The following is a 15,144-nucleotide window of genomic DNA, read 5'->3' on the forward strand; positions in this document are numbered from 1 at the left end:
TTTTAAGTTGATTAGTGATTTTATTAACTTTCCAGCCAGTTTTCAATCAGTTATGGTATAAGAATTCTGGATTTAGAACCAGTAATCAATGGTTTGCTCCTGGCTCTGCAATTTCAGAGCTATTGGCTTTAGTCAAATCACTTGACTTGTTATTGTGCTAGGTTTCTTGTTGAAAATGGTCTTTGTGTTCTCTGCTTCACAGATCTGTTTGAAAGCTCAGAGAAGGTAATGATCATAAGAGTTTGGTGTATTGTTAAGTGATAAAGAAGTAGCAGTTATTTTGTTGCTGTTTTTATTGGGAATAAACTCTTTTGTTTCTCTGTGCTCTCTCCCTCCTTTGCCTCCAGGATGGATCTTTGGGAAACATTGATGACTTGGCACAGCAATATGCAGATTATTATAATACCTGTTTTACTGATGTATGTGAAAGAATGGAAGAACTGCGGAAACGAAGAGTTTCTCAAGACCTTGATTTGGTGAGTCAGGTAGCACAACTAACTTTTTTTTTGTTGCTGTTGTTAATTTAATAATATTTTATTTTCCCCATCATATTCAGAGACAACTTTCAATAATCTTTTAAAAAAGATTTTGACTTCCAAATTTTTCTTCCTTTTCCCTTTCCCAACCTTCCCAAGAAATCTCATATAGGTTATAATATACAATCATGTAAAACTTATTTCCACTTTAGTTTTGAGAAAGAAGAAACAGAACAAATGGAAAATTTCATAAAAAAATAACAGAAAAATGAAAAGAGTATGCTTTGTGACTCCATCAGTATTTCAGTATATTCAGACTCCATCAGTATTTCTTTGAATGTGGATAACATTTTCCATCCAGAGTCCATTTCCTGGATCATTGTATTGCTGAAAAGAACTAAGTCAATCATAGTTAATCATTGAACAATGTCATAGTTCCAGTATACTATATTTCCTTGGTTTTGCTTACTTCACTCAGAATCAGTGCATATTAAGTCTTTCCAAGTTTTTCTAAAATTTACCTACTCATAATTTCTTCTACCACAATAGTACTCCATTACATTCCAGTACCACAACTTGTTCAGTCACAACCCTATTGATAGCCATTTTCTCAATATCTAATTCTTTGCCACAAAAAAAGAACTGTTATAAATATTTTTGTACGTGGAGGTCCTTTTTCCTTTTTTGTAAACTCTTTGGGACACAGGAATGGTATTGCTGGATCAAAGGTTATGCAAAATGTAGCTAATTTTTTCCATCCCAGTGGTTTCATTTTCCAACTCAAATAATCCCCCTTTTTTAATCATTTAATGTCAACCTGAAACTATTGAACTACTAGGCCCCCACATAAGGCACTTTTATTTTTAATCAAATTTTCAAGAATCAGCTCAGGTTTTGTAGAGACATAATTTGAATAAATTATAGGGTGTAGAAATCAATTCATACCTCTTAAGCTAATAAGGGTCTTTATACAAGACATTAACAATTATATTAGCATTTTTAACTAGAATTTTTCATTTTTATTCTCCAAAAGTGACATGCTTTAGAATAGAAAATTTGAAATCACAGTATTTAAATCTAGAAAGGACTTTAAATATCATCTCCAATTCCATGGTTTTATAGATAAAGAAACTGAGGTCTGAAGAATTCAGTTTACTTGACCAAGGAAACACAGGAAATAAAAGAGCAGAATTAGCTTTGAACCAGTCCCAGGAATCAAGTTAAAGGTTCTTTCCATAATTTTAATGTTGTTATGCAGAACTAATGAAGTGTTTGGAATTCTCTGTGAATATTGAATTTTCATATGGCTTTCCACATATATACTAGTAATTCTACCTAAATAAGGGTAATAGTCATGTTCAATAAATTTGTGACTTTTCCCCCTAGTCACTTTTAATTAGTTTATTTTATCTTTAAATTTAAAAATATATATAGTTTATTTTATTTTTTGTCTTTATATTAGTTATTTCAGCCCTTCATCTTATGATGAAGAAAAGTAATTATGTAAAAAATAAAATTAACTTTATTTGATTATATTCCCAACATTTGATTATATTCCCAACTCTTTGCCATGAAGGAAGATTCTTCCCTCCTCTACCCCAGAAGAGATGGGGATAAGATAACTCTATCAAAACATATTATTAAGGACAGCTAGGTGGCTCAGTGGATAGAATACTGGCCCTAGAGTTAGGAGTGCCTGAGTTCAAATCAGGCCTCAGACACTTAATAATTACCTAGCTGTGTGGCCTTGGGCAAGCCACTCAACCCCATTTGCCTTGCAAAAACCTAAAAAAAAATGTCAACTTGTTAAATTTTCTACTAGAACATTTGATCTTAAGTATAATTGAATAACGTTTTCTTGGGTCTACAGTAAGGTTTTTTGGGGGATTGTCAATAACAAATGGATTCTTCTTCCTTTCATTCATATGTTTAATAACTAGCCAGGCAGTCATTTTAATAGAATAAGTTTTTTATCTTTAGAAACATCTAGTGAGAGATAAAATATGTGTCTTTGGAGCATGACCCCATAGCACCCAAGCAGCTGTTGCCCAAGGAGTTTCTTACCTGACTGTTTTATAGAATGTGTGAATGATGGACAGCCATTATCCCTTTTAAGACTGTAACCTCATGTGGCTAAATACTCCTGTGTTTGGTTAAAGTTACATAGTGCCTCCTATTGGGGCATTTTTAATGAGAAAATATTTCTTCTTTTGGTCAATTTGGAGCCATATAACAACTTAAGTATTGTATCAAAAGGAAAATTTAAATGCTATTGATTTGAACTTGAAAGATTGTCTGGAGGCTTCATTGAGCATGCCTCCAGGTCAGAGAAACTTTTGCTATGAATCTGTGAATAGAACAGCTTGGTCTTTGTGTGTGTGTGTGTGTGTGTGTGTGTGTGTGTGTCTAACATTGAAACCATTCTTAAAATTACAAAATTACTTGTCCAGATAAGAGTTGGGGATAATGTAGTCATCTCCACAGTGTTAGGGAATTTTAGAAGGCAGCTTCTGTCAGGGCAACGAAGCATGCCTTATGATGGGAAGGAACTCCATTCCATTTAGACAGATGGGTCTAATTTGGTGTGCTCTGTTCCAGAGCTGCAAAAGACAGTCTGGGGGAAAAAACCACATGAGCTTAATTAGTTCACATCAAAGGTGCAAGAACTTGGTGGTGGGTTAAATTGATAGGAGCTAATTTAAGCCAGACTTGTGATTCAACTGTTCATCCTTCCAACTGCACTCTTAGTTAGGAAAGCAACTCCGTCAAACTGGCATTTTGGAGCTGTCTCTATTTTGTGCAATCCAATCAGCCGGGTTAAGTTTGCCAAGAAAAAGAGGAGGTCTATCATCTCTGTAAGCACCTTCCAGTTTGCTCTTTCAGCTTCATATGTCATTTTGAACAATGAAGACTCCAGGAGTTTATCTGAAGCATTCTTTGTGGTTATCAATTACTCAGGTTGTATCTGGGAGTTACAACTCTTTTGTTTGATGGATCAGAAGACAGAGATCCAAGGCAATTAGTAAGGTTTCCAAGGCTACCCATTCACTTGATAACAGAACCACTGAATGGAAACCAGGATTGGATCTCAGCACTGCAACTACTTAGAGAGGCAGAAAATATATTATTTTGAGAACCCAGGAGCTCACAAGCTTAGATTATATCATACTTCTTAGAAATACAAATGAAAGAATAAATTGTGATTCTTTGTATCTCTTGATGAAGGAAAAATGAATGCTATTTTCACTGTTATAAGCACAAGATGTGTCAAAAAAAATTTTTTTTTTAGGTTTTTGCAAGGCAAATGGGGCTGAGTGGCTTGCCCAAGGTCACACAGCTAGGTAATTATTAAGTATCTGAGGCCAGATTTGAACTCAGGTACTCCTGACTCCAGGGCCGGTGCTCTATCCACTGCACCACCTAGCCATCCCCAAAATTTTTTAAAAATTAATTTAAGATTATTTGACATCTAAGTCTTTTTCTATTTAGAGTTAGAAATGTTCCAACTGACAGTTCTCTCATACCCCCAGATAGGGCTCTAATAATACAAGGTATTTTGAATTCTTATAGATAGGATTCCTGAAGAAGGCATATTTCACAATATGACAAAACAAGAGTTAAAGAACTTAGGATAAGGTAAAAATTCAGCAAATAGTTTGCTTCATCAAATAGAATACTAGTCATTTAAATTTTGGCACATACTTAGAGTAACATTTCCCAAGAAATAAGTAGGTCCTTCTTTGATCACTTGCTTCAAGGATTCTCTTTTCCTCTGATTAGCACCTCTCTACTGTCTGTTAATTGATGTAATCAAAAAGACTTCTTATTTCACTTGTCTAATTATTACCCAAATCTAATTGTTTCAAATTTGACAGAGAATGACAGTTTCTCTTTTAGATTAGTCCAAAGGCTTTAGTCAGGAAAAGGGTCTTTTCATATTTCTAAAAAAGAGATATGAGGTTTTGGGAGAAGCTTTATCTCTTCCACTTTATATACTTTCTTTCCCCCTACTCCATTAGCTTCCCCCCTGCCCCCCATCCATCCCTGAGGAGCCCAACTAATTTCATAAACAAAGAACATTCATATCATCATATATTTAGGGCTACAAGAAACCATCTATCTAGTCTGGCCCTACCCACCCCCCTATTTTACTGATGAAGAACCCAGCACCTGAAGAGTTAACTATCATGGGTATAATATAGGAAAGTACTTTAGAAGTTCCTTTTTGACAAGTCTGATTCATGACATAGCTAGAACTATAGTTGTGCCTGGTTTCAAATAAATAAGGGGAGAATCATTGTCACTTAGACCCAATTACATATTAACTAGAGAAGAATAAGTAGTACTTTTACTGCATATAAAGTACCTTCATTTAATTATTTGGGGGAAAAGTTTTCATAAATGCATCATACGTTTTTCTCAGTAATTAACTTTCTAGATTGGTTGCACAATTTAGTGCTATTCTGGTCTTGTTGCTCTGACCTAGATAGTGATAAAATATTGGACCCAATGTCTTCAGAGTCAGATATTTTACATGGTGGCAACTATAGGTACAGATGGATAAAAAAATATAACAACATCAAGTTGCGTTATTTTTCAAAATTACAGTGATGGCAAGGATTTTTATTTAGTCCCCAAATGAATCCTAATCTTTTTGAATTTGGAGTTAGGCCTTTGCCTGGGCTGAGGATTATGGCATTAGTATTTGTGAACAGCAGGGGAGTCCCCCAAGTTCCTCAACATTTGGCTCATTCCCATGCACCATGTGTTTTTTTGGCTGGAAAAATCGCAATCAGAAATGGCAACAGTTTTCCAAATTCATAATGGACCCATCTCTGGTGATATTAAGTGTGACATCTGTCATAGTGATACTAGCCAGAAAAGGGAGTCCCAAAAGGTGGCCTCTTGTTATTGACTATTTTCTGCTTCCTCTGCATCTTTGATGTAGCATTGGTTTGTATGGCTGTCAATTGAGCATCATGGCAGTGATGTACAGCCTAGGGCTACAAGCTGTACTCTTCTTCTTACACATGCCTTATGGACCAAATCACTGCTACAGTTGATTCTGGACTTATTTATTTGTATGTCCACTGGAAGGATTCCAGATTGGGATAGCTATTCTTTAGAGGCTGTAAAGGTATGAAAGAACATTTAGCTAGAAGAAATGTTTAAAAAGGAATGGTCACATGACAGCATATGGAATAACAGTATAGCATGGGGGTCAATGGAATTTCATTCACTCAGTAGATATGTACTGAATGCCTTCTATGTAGTAAGCACCATTTTTTTGGGGGAGAGGTGATTCAAAGAAGAAAAAGAGTCTATTCCTGCCTTCAAAAAGTTTACAATCCAGAAAGGATAAAGAGAAATGAAGAGGGGAATAGAACTTGCTAACTAGAAAAGAAGTAAATGAGAAGTGTGAGAATTCAGAGGAGTGATGAATGGATAGCATTTTTTTAGTTGTTTTTTTTTTTTGCAAGGCAAATGGGGTTAAGTGAAGCCGCTTAACACACAGGTAATTATTAAGTGTCTGAGACCGGATTTGAACCGACATACTCCTGACTCCAGGGCCGGTGCTTTATTCACTGCACCACCTAGCCGCCCCCTAAATGAATAGCATTTCAATGGGCATCTAGTTAGTGTAGTGGATAGAGCTCCAGGTCTGGAGTCCGGAAGACTCATCTTCCTGAGTTCAAATATGGCCTCAGACACTTACTAGTGGTGTGATACTGGGCAAGTCATTTATCCCTTTTACCTCAGTTTCCTCATCTGTTAAATGAGCTGGAGAAAGAAACCAATGTAGTATCTTTTTTTTTTTTTAGGTTTTTGCAAGGCTATGGGGTTTAAGTGGCTTGCTCAAGGCCACAAAACTAGGTAATTATTAAGTATCTGAGGTTGGATTTGAACTCAGGTACTCCTGACTCCAGGGCAAGTGTTCTATCTACTGTGCCACCTAGCCGCCCCACATTGTAGTATCTTTGCCAAGAAAACCCCAATTTGGGTCATGAAGAGTTGATATGACTGAACAATAGTAAATTATTTCAGTAAGCCAAACTGGTAGAGGCAGGGGCATGGAGGTGAAAAATCAAGGGATATGTTCTGCCAGTGTGAATTATACAACTTGGCTGAAACATGGGGGTATGCAAAGGGGGATCAATGGAAGATAATATAAAGGTAAGCTGGGGCCATATTGTGGAAAGCTTTCAATGCTAAGTTAAGGAGTTGTGATTTTATTCAATGGGTAATAAGGAGACATTGAATATTGTTACTAGGAGCCTGATGGAATTTGAGTGCATTAGGAAGATTAATCTCACAGTGTTGTGCAGGATTAACTTCAAGTAGCTCTGAAGTCACTTTGGGCACATTATAAGTTCAATAATAACCTTGAGTATTACCTCAGAAAGATCTAAGATTTTATCATTGTGTTCTGTTCACTAATGTAGAACATAATCTTCCCATAACTTTGGATTGTGAGTAGCCATGGACCCAAAACAAAATGATTTGGGGATCTACTTTGTGGTGATGAACCCCTCTAAACTTAGCTAGTTCCTTGATTCTTAGATGATGATCTGAGCTTTTATGGGAGGCTTTCTATCTCAGAAGGACCTGTCAAGGTGTATATCATTGATATGGCCTTTGGGAACCTAGGAGAAGCTTCATTACATGTTGGAAATAGAACTTAGCAATGGGACATCTGATGTGAATGAGATATGAGAAACTTATTTTACCTTAGTTTCTTTAAAATATTGTTTCGTTAATGATATTAAAAAGCTATTACAGGGGCAGTTAGGTGGTATAGTGGATAGAGCACCGGCCTTGGAATCAGGAAGATCTGAGTTCAAATCCAACCTCAGATACTTAATAATTACTTAGTTATGTGACCTTGGGTGAGTCACTTGACCTATTGCCTTAAAAAAAAGAATAACAAAAAAACAAAAAGCTATTACAGAATTTTCTCTTAACAACTCAATTTCCAAAAAAAATGGATATTTTATTGTTTAGATAGGAATGGTTCAAGTTTTACAAGATATTACATTCAATTAAAAAGTCACTAAAATAACTCTCCTTGCCCATTTTCTCTCTCTTCTCTTTTCTTTTTCCCCCCTTTCCTGCTTTCTCCTTCTCCTTCACCTTCTTCCTTTCCTTCCCCTGCTCCATCTCTTTTTTTCCCCTCCTCTCTCTCCCCCCATCTGTGTTTCTAATTTGTTGTGAACATTATGTGTATGGATAGCAGCCTCTACTGTCCAAGAGGCTCAGATGCACAAATAATTGGGATTGTCTGAATTTCAAGTCTTCAGACTCTCTCCCTCCCTTGGTTGTGAAAGATTGTTGAACTTCAACTGGGGCTGGCAGTAGTAATGGTGATAGTAAAGTTAGCTCATGGAAAAACTTTCCATGTGTTGATCTTGGTACCTCACTGCTAATATTTTCTCAAATTATTCAAGGTTTTATTTTAATACTGAAGAGGATTAAGATGAACATTGTTTTTTAAGTTGTCTTGAGTTCAAGTTTCAAGTTATCTTCTGTTGGAATGTTCTTTTCATGTGTGTGTGTGTGTGTGTGTGTGTGTGTGTGTGTGTGTGTGTTTGGGGTTAGGGTTCTTTTCAAAAAGACTTTGGGGGTCTTACTGGATTTTCAGATTGATCCTTAGTAGTAAGCATCAGATAGGAATTCTGAGCTCTGGCCTGCTGTGGCCTGCCATTTGAACACAAGACAAATGAATTCTCTGTAGCACTCACTGTAGAGCTTGCCAGATGCTAATAAGATTCTGTGCCTAGCTCTCCTTCTGACAATGCACTACTTGTAATTAGATGTCTGATCCAAACTTATTCACTTCTGTACATCCATTGCCATCAACACATAAAGAAATAGATCATTTTGCAACCTAATTTTATGACAAGATGTTCTCATATTCAATACCATTTTGCTTAACCCGTCTTTTAATTTAGTAAGAATTTTTTTTGAACCTGACATGTATTTCAATGTGCTTTCTTTCTGCTATGAGGAGGACCTGCAGAGACTGACTGCATAATTAAGGAAACCAATACATTAGGTCTGTGTTTGAAGTGTGGGGTATAATATCCTGAGATTTGGGAAATCTTCAGATTGTAAAAATGTTGAACAGTTTCAGTAGCATTTCTGTAGTTTTTCTCCAGCATTAGGCCACTATGCAAATGACTTAATTTTTAGTTTTTTTCTGCATCTGGCCACTATGAAAATGATTTAATTTTTGTCCTGAGGACAATTATCCAGTTAATTCTGTATTGAGCATTGTAATGTTTTTGTAAAGATTAATAATTGAGAGTATGCTGCTTGAAACATAGGTACCTACCAATGATGAATGGTTTGCTTTGTTTTTCTCATAGTGTATATTGGAATCATGACTTGCCCCTGCTCACAGGGGATATGTTATCCAATGTAGTATTTGAACCCAGATCCTATGCTTTTTCCAGTGCATCTAGAAAACTTTGATGAGCAAAAAGAACCATTCAATTAGGTGCAGATTTTTCAAAATAAAACTTCTGATGAAAGAACCAAGTAAAGGTGGAGTACTGGTGATGAAAAAGCTTGATGAAAAAGAGCTTTTGTAGATAATATCATTTAATCTCTTCATTTTACTTATGAGAAAATGGGCTCAGAAAGATAATTCAGAAGAAACTGAATGTTTTGATTGGTTTTTCTGTTCAGGATGCTTTGAAGATCCTCTTAAACATGGAGCTTCTGTGAAGTAAATGATTTCTTCAAAACAGCCTCAAACCTTGTTAATTTCTCTGGGTTTCTCTAGATTTCTGTGTCTTACTATTAGCTACCATATTTTTTTGGCTAGTTATTTTAGTTTTGTTAGGTTTTTTGTTAATCTGGCCATAGTAAAAATAATAACTGGAATTTACAAAGTATTTTTAAGCATTTTACATATGTTAATGCATTTGAATTAAGTGCTTTCAACCTCCTTTTATAGATGAAGAAATTGAGGCAAACTGACTTTCCTACTATATACAACTAGTAGACATCAAGAAACTAGAGCTGAACTCATTCATGTCTTTTTGACTCCAAGTCCTATATTCTTCTGATTTAGCAGACCTTTAACCTTATTTGCTATTTTTAATATGTTCTTGTCTTTTGTAAATGAAGAACAAATAGGATTTGAAGCTGAAAGAGAACATAGAAATAATCTGATTGCATATCTTCACTTTATAGTTGAAGAAATAGTAGCCCAGGTAATACATAGAATTCTTTTCTCACTATACAATCTAGTGAGAGCTTAGTACTAATGGAACAGTGAATGGGAGTAAGATGACATCAAGTCTGGATATTAGAAATCACTTTTAGGCATTTTTATTATCTTTATTGCTGCAGTTAACACTCATTATTAAGCACTAGCTCATGCTTCTAAAATCTTCTGTAGGCCCTTTTGTCCAACTCTGTTCCTCTAATGTCCTTTGTCTCATGTTTAAATGTCTTATAATTAATGATTATTTAGAACTGAATATTTTCTTATAAATAATTTAGTTAGCTTTTAGGCTGTAATTCCATATTCCTTTCTTTACCTTTTCACCCTTTCTTCCCCAGCCTCACATGATGATAATGATGATGATGAGGATTATGTTTGATGATTGATAAGGATGATGTTTGTCTTTTGTTCTCAAAGAAGCTCAAGACATCAGGGAGGTGTTGCCATGACAGGCACATGAATTGGACTTGAGTGAGGGAGTGCTGAAAGTCACCAGTCTCACTTTCTCCTTCAAAGTAATCTGGCTCCAATGACCAGATATGAATCAGGATGCCTGGAGATGGCCCTGGATGCAAGGCAATCAGAGTTAAGTGATTTTCCCAAGGTCACACAGATAGTAAGTGTCGAGTGTCTGAGGACAGTCAAACTCCTGTCCCCCTGACTCTAAGGCCAGTGCTGTATCTACTGCACCATCTACCTCACATGGATATCTTACTACAAAAGAAATATGGTAGTAGCGGTGATGTGGGAGATGCCTTCTAGGGGAAAAAAACAAAATAAAAAAATAACTTTGAATTCAATTCTTATTGACTTAATTGTGTGACCTTGACCTTGGGGAAATCACATCTCCTCTAGGCTACAGATTCTTCATTCATAAAATAAAGGGGTTTGACTAAATGGCCTCTAAAGTCCTCTTCAATTCAAAATTCTATAATTTAGATGAATATTTCTGAAGTTTCACTGCCACTTGAAAACAGGGACTCTCTTTTAAACAAAATGCTATAGTTTTCTTGATTCCTTCTCTTTGTTTGTGATGATATGGTGATTTTGTCAAATGAGTATAATAGCAAAAAAGAAGACAGGTTACCTGGATTGAGGATGAGAAATAACTAGTGAAAAGTCAAGGTGCTCTGCTATTTTAGCAATATTAGGAGAAAACCTTTCTTAGAAATGAAATCATATATCCATCAGTTGGGAAATAGCTGAACAAATTGTGGTATGTGATTATGATGGAATTATGATATTTTGCTATAAGAAATAATGAGTGATGCTCTCAGAAAAACATGGAAAGACTTATATGAGCTGGTACAAAGTGAAATGTACTGTATACAAAGTAATAACAATATTGTAGGATGATCAGTTTGAGTGAGTTAGCTTTTCTCAGCAATACAATGACTCAAGGCAACTCTGAAAGACACAAGATGAAGAATGCTTTCTGTTCCCAGAGAAAGAGCTGATGGTTCTCAGTTTCACTTTTTTTTCTTGAGGTTTCTTTGGAGGGGGGATGGAGCATCTATTTTTTTTTAAAACATGATGTTTTACAACATGATTTTATGAATGAAAAAAGAAAAGTCATAGATCTATTTTTTTTTGCAATTGATTTATAAAAAAGTTTCTTGTCTTTCGCAAAAACTAAAATATTTTAATTTATTTTTGGCATTTATTTATATTTTTTTGAATTCTGAATGCTTTCCTTTCTTCCTCCCCTTCCTTCACTCAATGAAAAAACAGAAATTTATCAGTTATACATGTGAAGTCATGCAAAACATGTTTCCATATTAGGCATTCCTCCCCACCTACCCCTCCCCCAAAAGCAAGAAAAATAAAGTGAAAAAAATGATGCTTCAATCTATACTTAGACTTTGTCAATGATTTCTTTGGAGACATATAGCATTTTTTCATCATAAGACCATCAGAATAGTTAATTCATCCATAATTGATTATAGTACTATATTACTGTTTTTGTAAACAGAGTTCTTCTGGATCTGCTCACTTTACTTTGTATCAGTTCATTTAAATCTTCCCAGGTTTATATACTCACATGCTCACCATTTCTTTTAGTTCAATTCCATCACAATTATAAACCACAACTTGTTAAATCATTTTTCAATTGATAGACATCTCCTTAGTTTCCAATCCATTGCCACCAAAAAAGACCTGCTATATTTTTGTACATATAGGTCCTTTTCTTTCTTTTTTAAAATCTCTTTCAGATACAGACCTAGTACTTTTATTGCTGGGTATGCACAATTTTAAAGTCCTTTAGGCACGGTTCCAAATTGTTCTCCAGAATGACTGGATCAATTCACAACTCTACCAACAGTGCATTCATGTCCCAAATTTTCCACATCCCCTCCAATTTTATCATTTTTTTCTGTCATGTTAGCCAGTCTGATGGATATAAGGTGGTATCTCAGAATTATTTTAGTTTGCATTTCTTTAATCAATAATGATTTAGAGCATTTTACCATAGATGACTTTGATTTCTTTTTCTGAAAATTGCTTGTTCAAAGCCTTTGTTCCTTTATTAATTGGGAATTGACTTAGTTTTTTTAAAAATTTGACTAGGTTCTCTAAATAGTCAAGATATGAAATCTTCATCCATGGTTTCATTTTAGCATGTCATTTCTTAATTTTGGTCTTTTCTACTCATTCCTTAGCTGCTATAAGCAGTGGATAGGACCAAAGTGAAAATGATAGGAAAGTCTTGGGAACACGTGTTTTAATATTCTCCTTACTCAGATGTTATCCAGAAAATTGCATCTAGTTCTAGAATCCTTATATTCAGAAGGGGAGCCAGAAAACTAAAATTTGTGAATAAAGCAATTACATCATTTTGTAGATTAGGATGTGTGTGTGTGTGTGTGTGTGTGTGTGTGTGTGTGTGTGTGTGTGTATGTGTGTGCTTCTTTTATTTTAGCTTTTGCAAGGTTTGTTTGTAAAATAGCTGACACAAGGAATGGTTTAGGTAGAAGCTTAGTGATTAGTAAGAGATGGTTCTGAGCAGTTACAAAAACATCAATCTCAAGGGCCAAAGAAGAAGCTGATGGGACTTAATCAAAAATAAATCAAGAGCAAGTCTCAACCAAACTGGAAGCACATCATGAATATTTGTGAACATCTGGATGTTTTTGTATATGCACATTTTTTTCTTTTGATACAGACAAGGATTTTTAACAAAGATGCCAAAAGGAAGACAGATTTCCATCTGTGATATCAAAGAGTTGTTTTCCTTTGTGCATGTCCTTTCTCCTCAGGGTGTAGGTTTTTCTTCTCTACAGATCTTCCTTTGATCTCTTTCATCTCCGGCTCTATTTGGTTTTTTTATCTGATTTCTCCATTTGGAGAAATAAAGAAGAATAAAATCCCCCTAAAGAGAGAGTGATTATTTTTATCAACAGAAAATTTTTTATCTAAAATGTTTTTCCCTGCAAGAAATTTTATAATTGTTAATTGAGGTATTTCTTAGTACAACTTTATTTCAATATCATAATATCCTATCTTTTTTGTTGTTTTGGGGTTTTTTTGCAAGGCAGTGGGGTTAAGTGGCTTGCCAAGGCCACACAGCTGGGTAATTATTAATTGTCTGAGGTCAGATTTGAACTCAGGTTCTCCTGACTCCAGGACCAGTGCTCTATCCCCTGTGCCACCTAGCTGCCCCCTATAATATCCTCTCTTACAATAAAATTCCTTTAATCACCCCCATGCTTTCCATTTAAACAAAGGCCCATCTTTTTAATTTTATTTTTCCATGAGTAGTACTACATAGCTATATATCACATGGTGAAACATACAATATAATACTCTAAGTAATTAAAAATTATTATGACAAAGAGGGCAGGTAAGAACAAATGATAGGTGTGATCAGGCTGTGAAATATAACTGCTGAGGAACTGGAGTAAATACTCCTAGTATTAACTAGGAGTAAATACATTCTCAAAGAAATGTATGATAAGAAAAGAAGATGGACTAGTCATGTGGTCAGGGTAATACATGTCAACTGGAGTGCTTCACTTGTACCTTCTCAGTGTGGGAAGAAAACAAGGAAGACTTGCTTGTTGATGGATGAACAACCCATGATAAATTTAAGAGTCATATGGTATTGGCAGACAAGGATTTCAATTCCAATTTTCATAGGAAACTCAAAAATTGATGTGAGCATGCAAGTATTTGAAAACAATACTATTCTCATTTGAAACAACTCTTTGACATAGTTACCTGTCTTGATACTTAGCTAAGACCTGAGAAGTAAGTAAAATAGACCTGACTGCCTAAGTAGATGCCCCAAAATCTAAACTCTAAAGCTAATAGTCTAATACTTAGGAGTATAGTGGGAAGTTCTTAGTTATAATAGTTTAATTGTTCTTAATTTGCATACTGTTTTTAAAAAAATATTTTTTCCAATTACATACAAAGATAATTTTCATTATTCATCCTTTTGCAAGCTTTTGCCTCTCTATGGCAGTGAACAATCTGACAGGTTTTACATATACAATCATGTTTAAGATATTGCCATATTGTTCATGTTGTGAAAGAAGAATTAAAACCAAAGGGGAAAAAGAAATCATGAGAGAAAAACAGAAGAAGTTTTATAAAGTTGTGCACTGTTTTAACAAGGATATCATTTGGTTTCTACACCAACAGCATATTTACAAATAGCAAATTAGAAGCAAGAAGCCTTCATGGCTTCAAAGCCAGATCTCTATCCACTGTACCAGGAACTTTCCATGAAAATTATTTTCTGTTATTCATTCCCTTGTAATGTAATTCAGATGTATTCTGATAATATTTATTTTCAGGCATTTAGATGTACTGATTTTCCTTTTCCAGGGTATATGATATTCATGGTGCTCTATTCAAAGCTTACTCGTAAATATTTAATCAAATCATTAATTATGATTGAATCATTTTTCAAAATTCCATAATTTTTGTTTACACAATCTTCATTTATAAACATAGGCTTTCTCACTTTATTCTCCTTTTAGCCAATCCATGAAGCAATGAATAAAATAATAAGGGGGAAGAGGGGGATGAGGAAAGACCCAACATACTATCTAAGTGTGATAGGACATGCAATATAATCTGTCTATAGTCCTCCATTCTTTCAAACAAGTGGAAGAGGTACATTTTCTTTATTTTTTTTGTCATGAAGCTTGATCATTATATTGCAAAATATTCTCTTTTTTTCCCCTTTACATTTTTACAGATATCTTTTGTTTCCCTGGTTCTTCTTACTTCACTTTGCATCAGTTCATGTATGTCTTCTTATCTTATGCTGTATTCTTTATGCTATTGATGGGTATATCTTAGAGCAACAATCAGTCTCTATTTCTTCATGCTTACCTAGCAAAACCAACTAGGTGGAAAAACTTTGATAATTGAAAAAACTGAGCCAAATTTTCTGTAAGATGTTGCTTTCTACTTCCTAAATAAATC

General features: G+C 34.9%; 1 protein-coding gene across 2 annotated transcripts in view; it reads left to right on the top strand.

Moving 5' to 3' along the window:
- SASH1 (SAM and SH3 domain containing 1) overlaps positions 1-15,144 on the top strand; it is a 471,174-nt gene that overhangs the window by 301,408 nt on the left and 154,622 nt on the right. For both annotated transcript variants that reach the window (XM_074187791.1, XM_074187790.1), the window contains exon 2: positions 348-476. In XM_074187791.1, coding sequence (XP_074043892.1) covers positions 348-476 — 129 coding nt within the window. The remainder of the gene's footprint in view (positions 1-347; positions 477-15,144) is intronic.

Source organism: Macrotis lagotis, chromosome 5, assembly GCF_037893015.1.
Source record: "Macrotis lagotis isolate mMagLag1 chromosome 5, bilby.v1.9.chrom.fasta, whole genome shotgun sequence".
Lineage (NCBI taxonomy): Eukaryota > Metazoa > Chordata > Mammalia > Peramelemorphia > Peramelidae > Macrotis > Macrotis lagotis.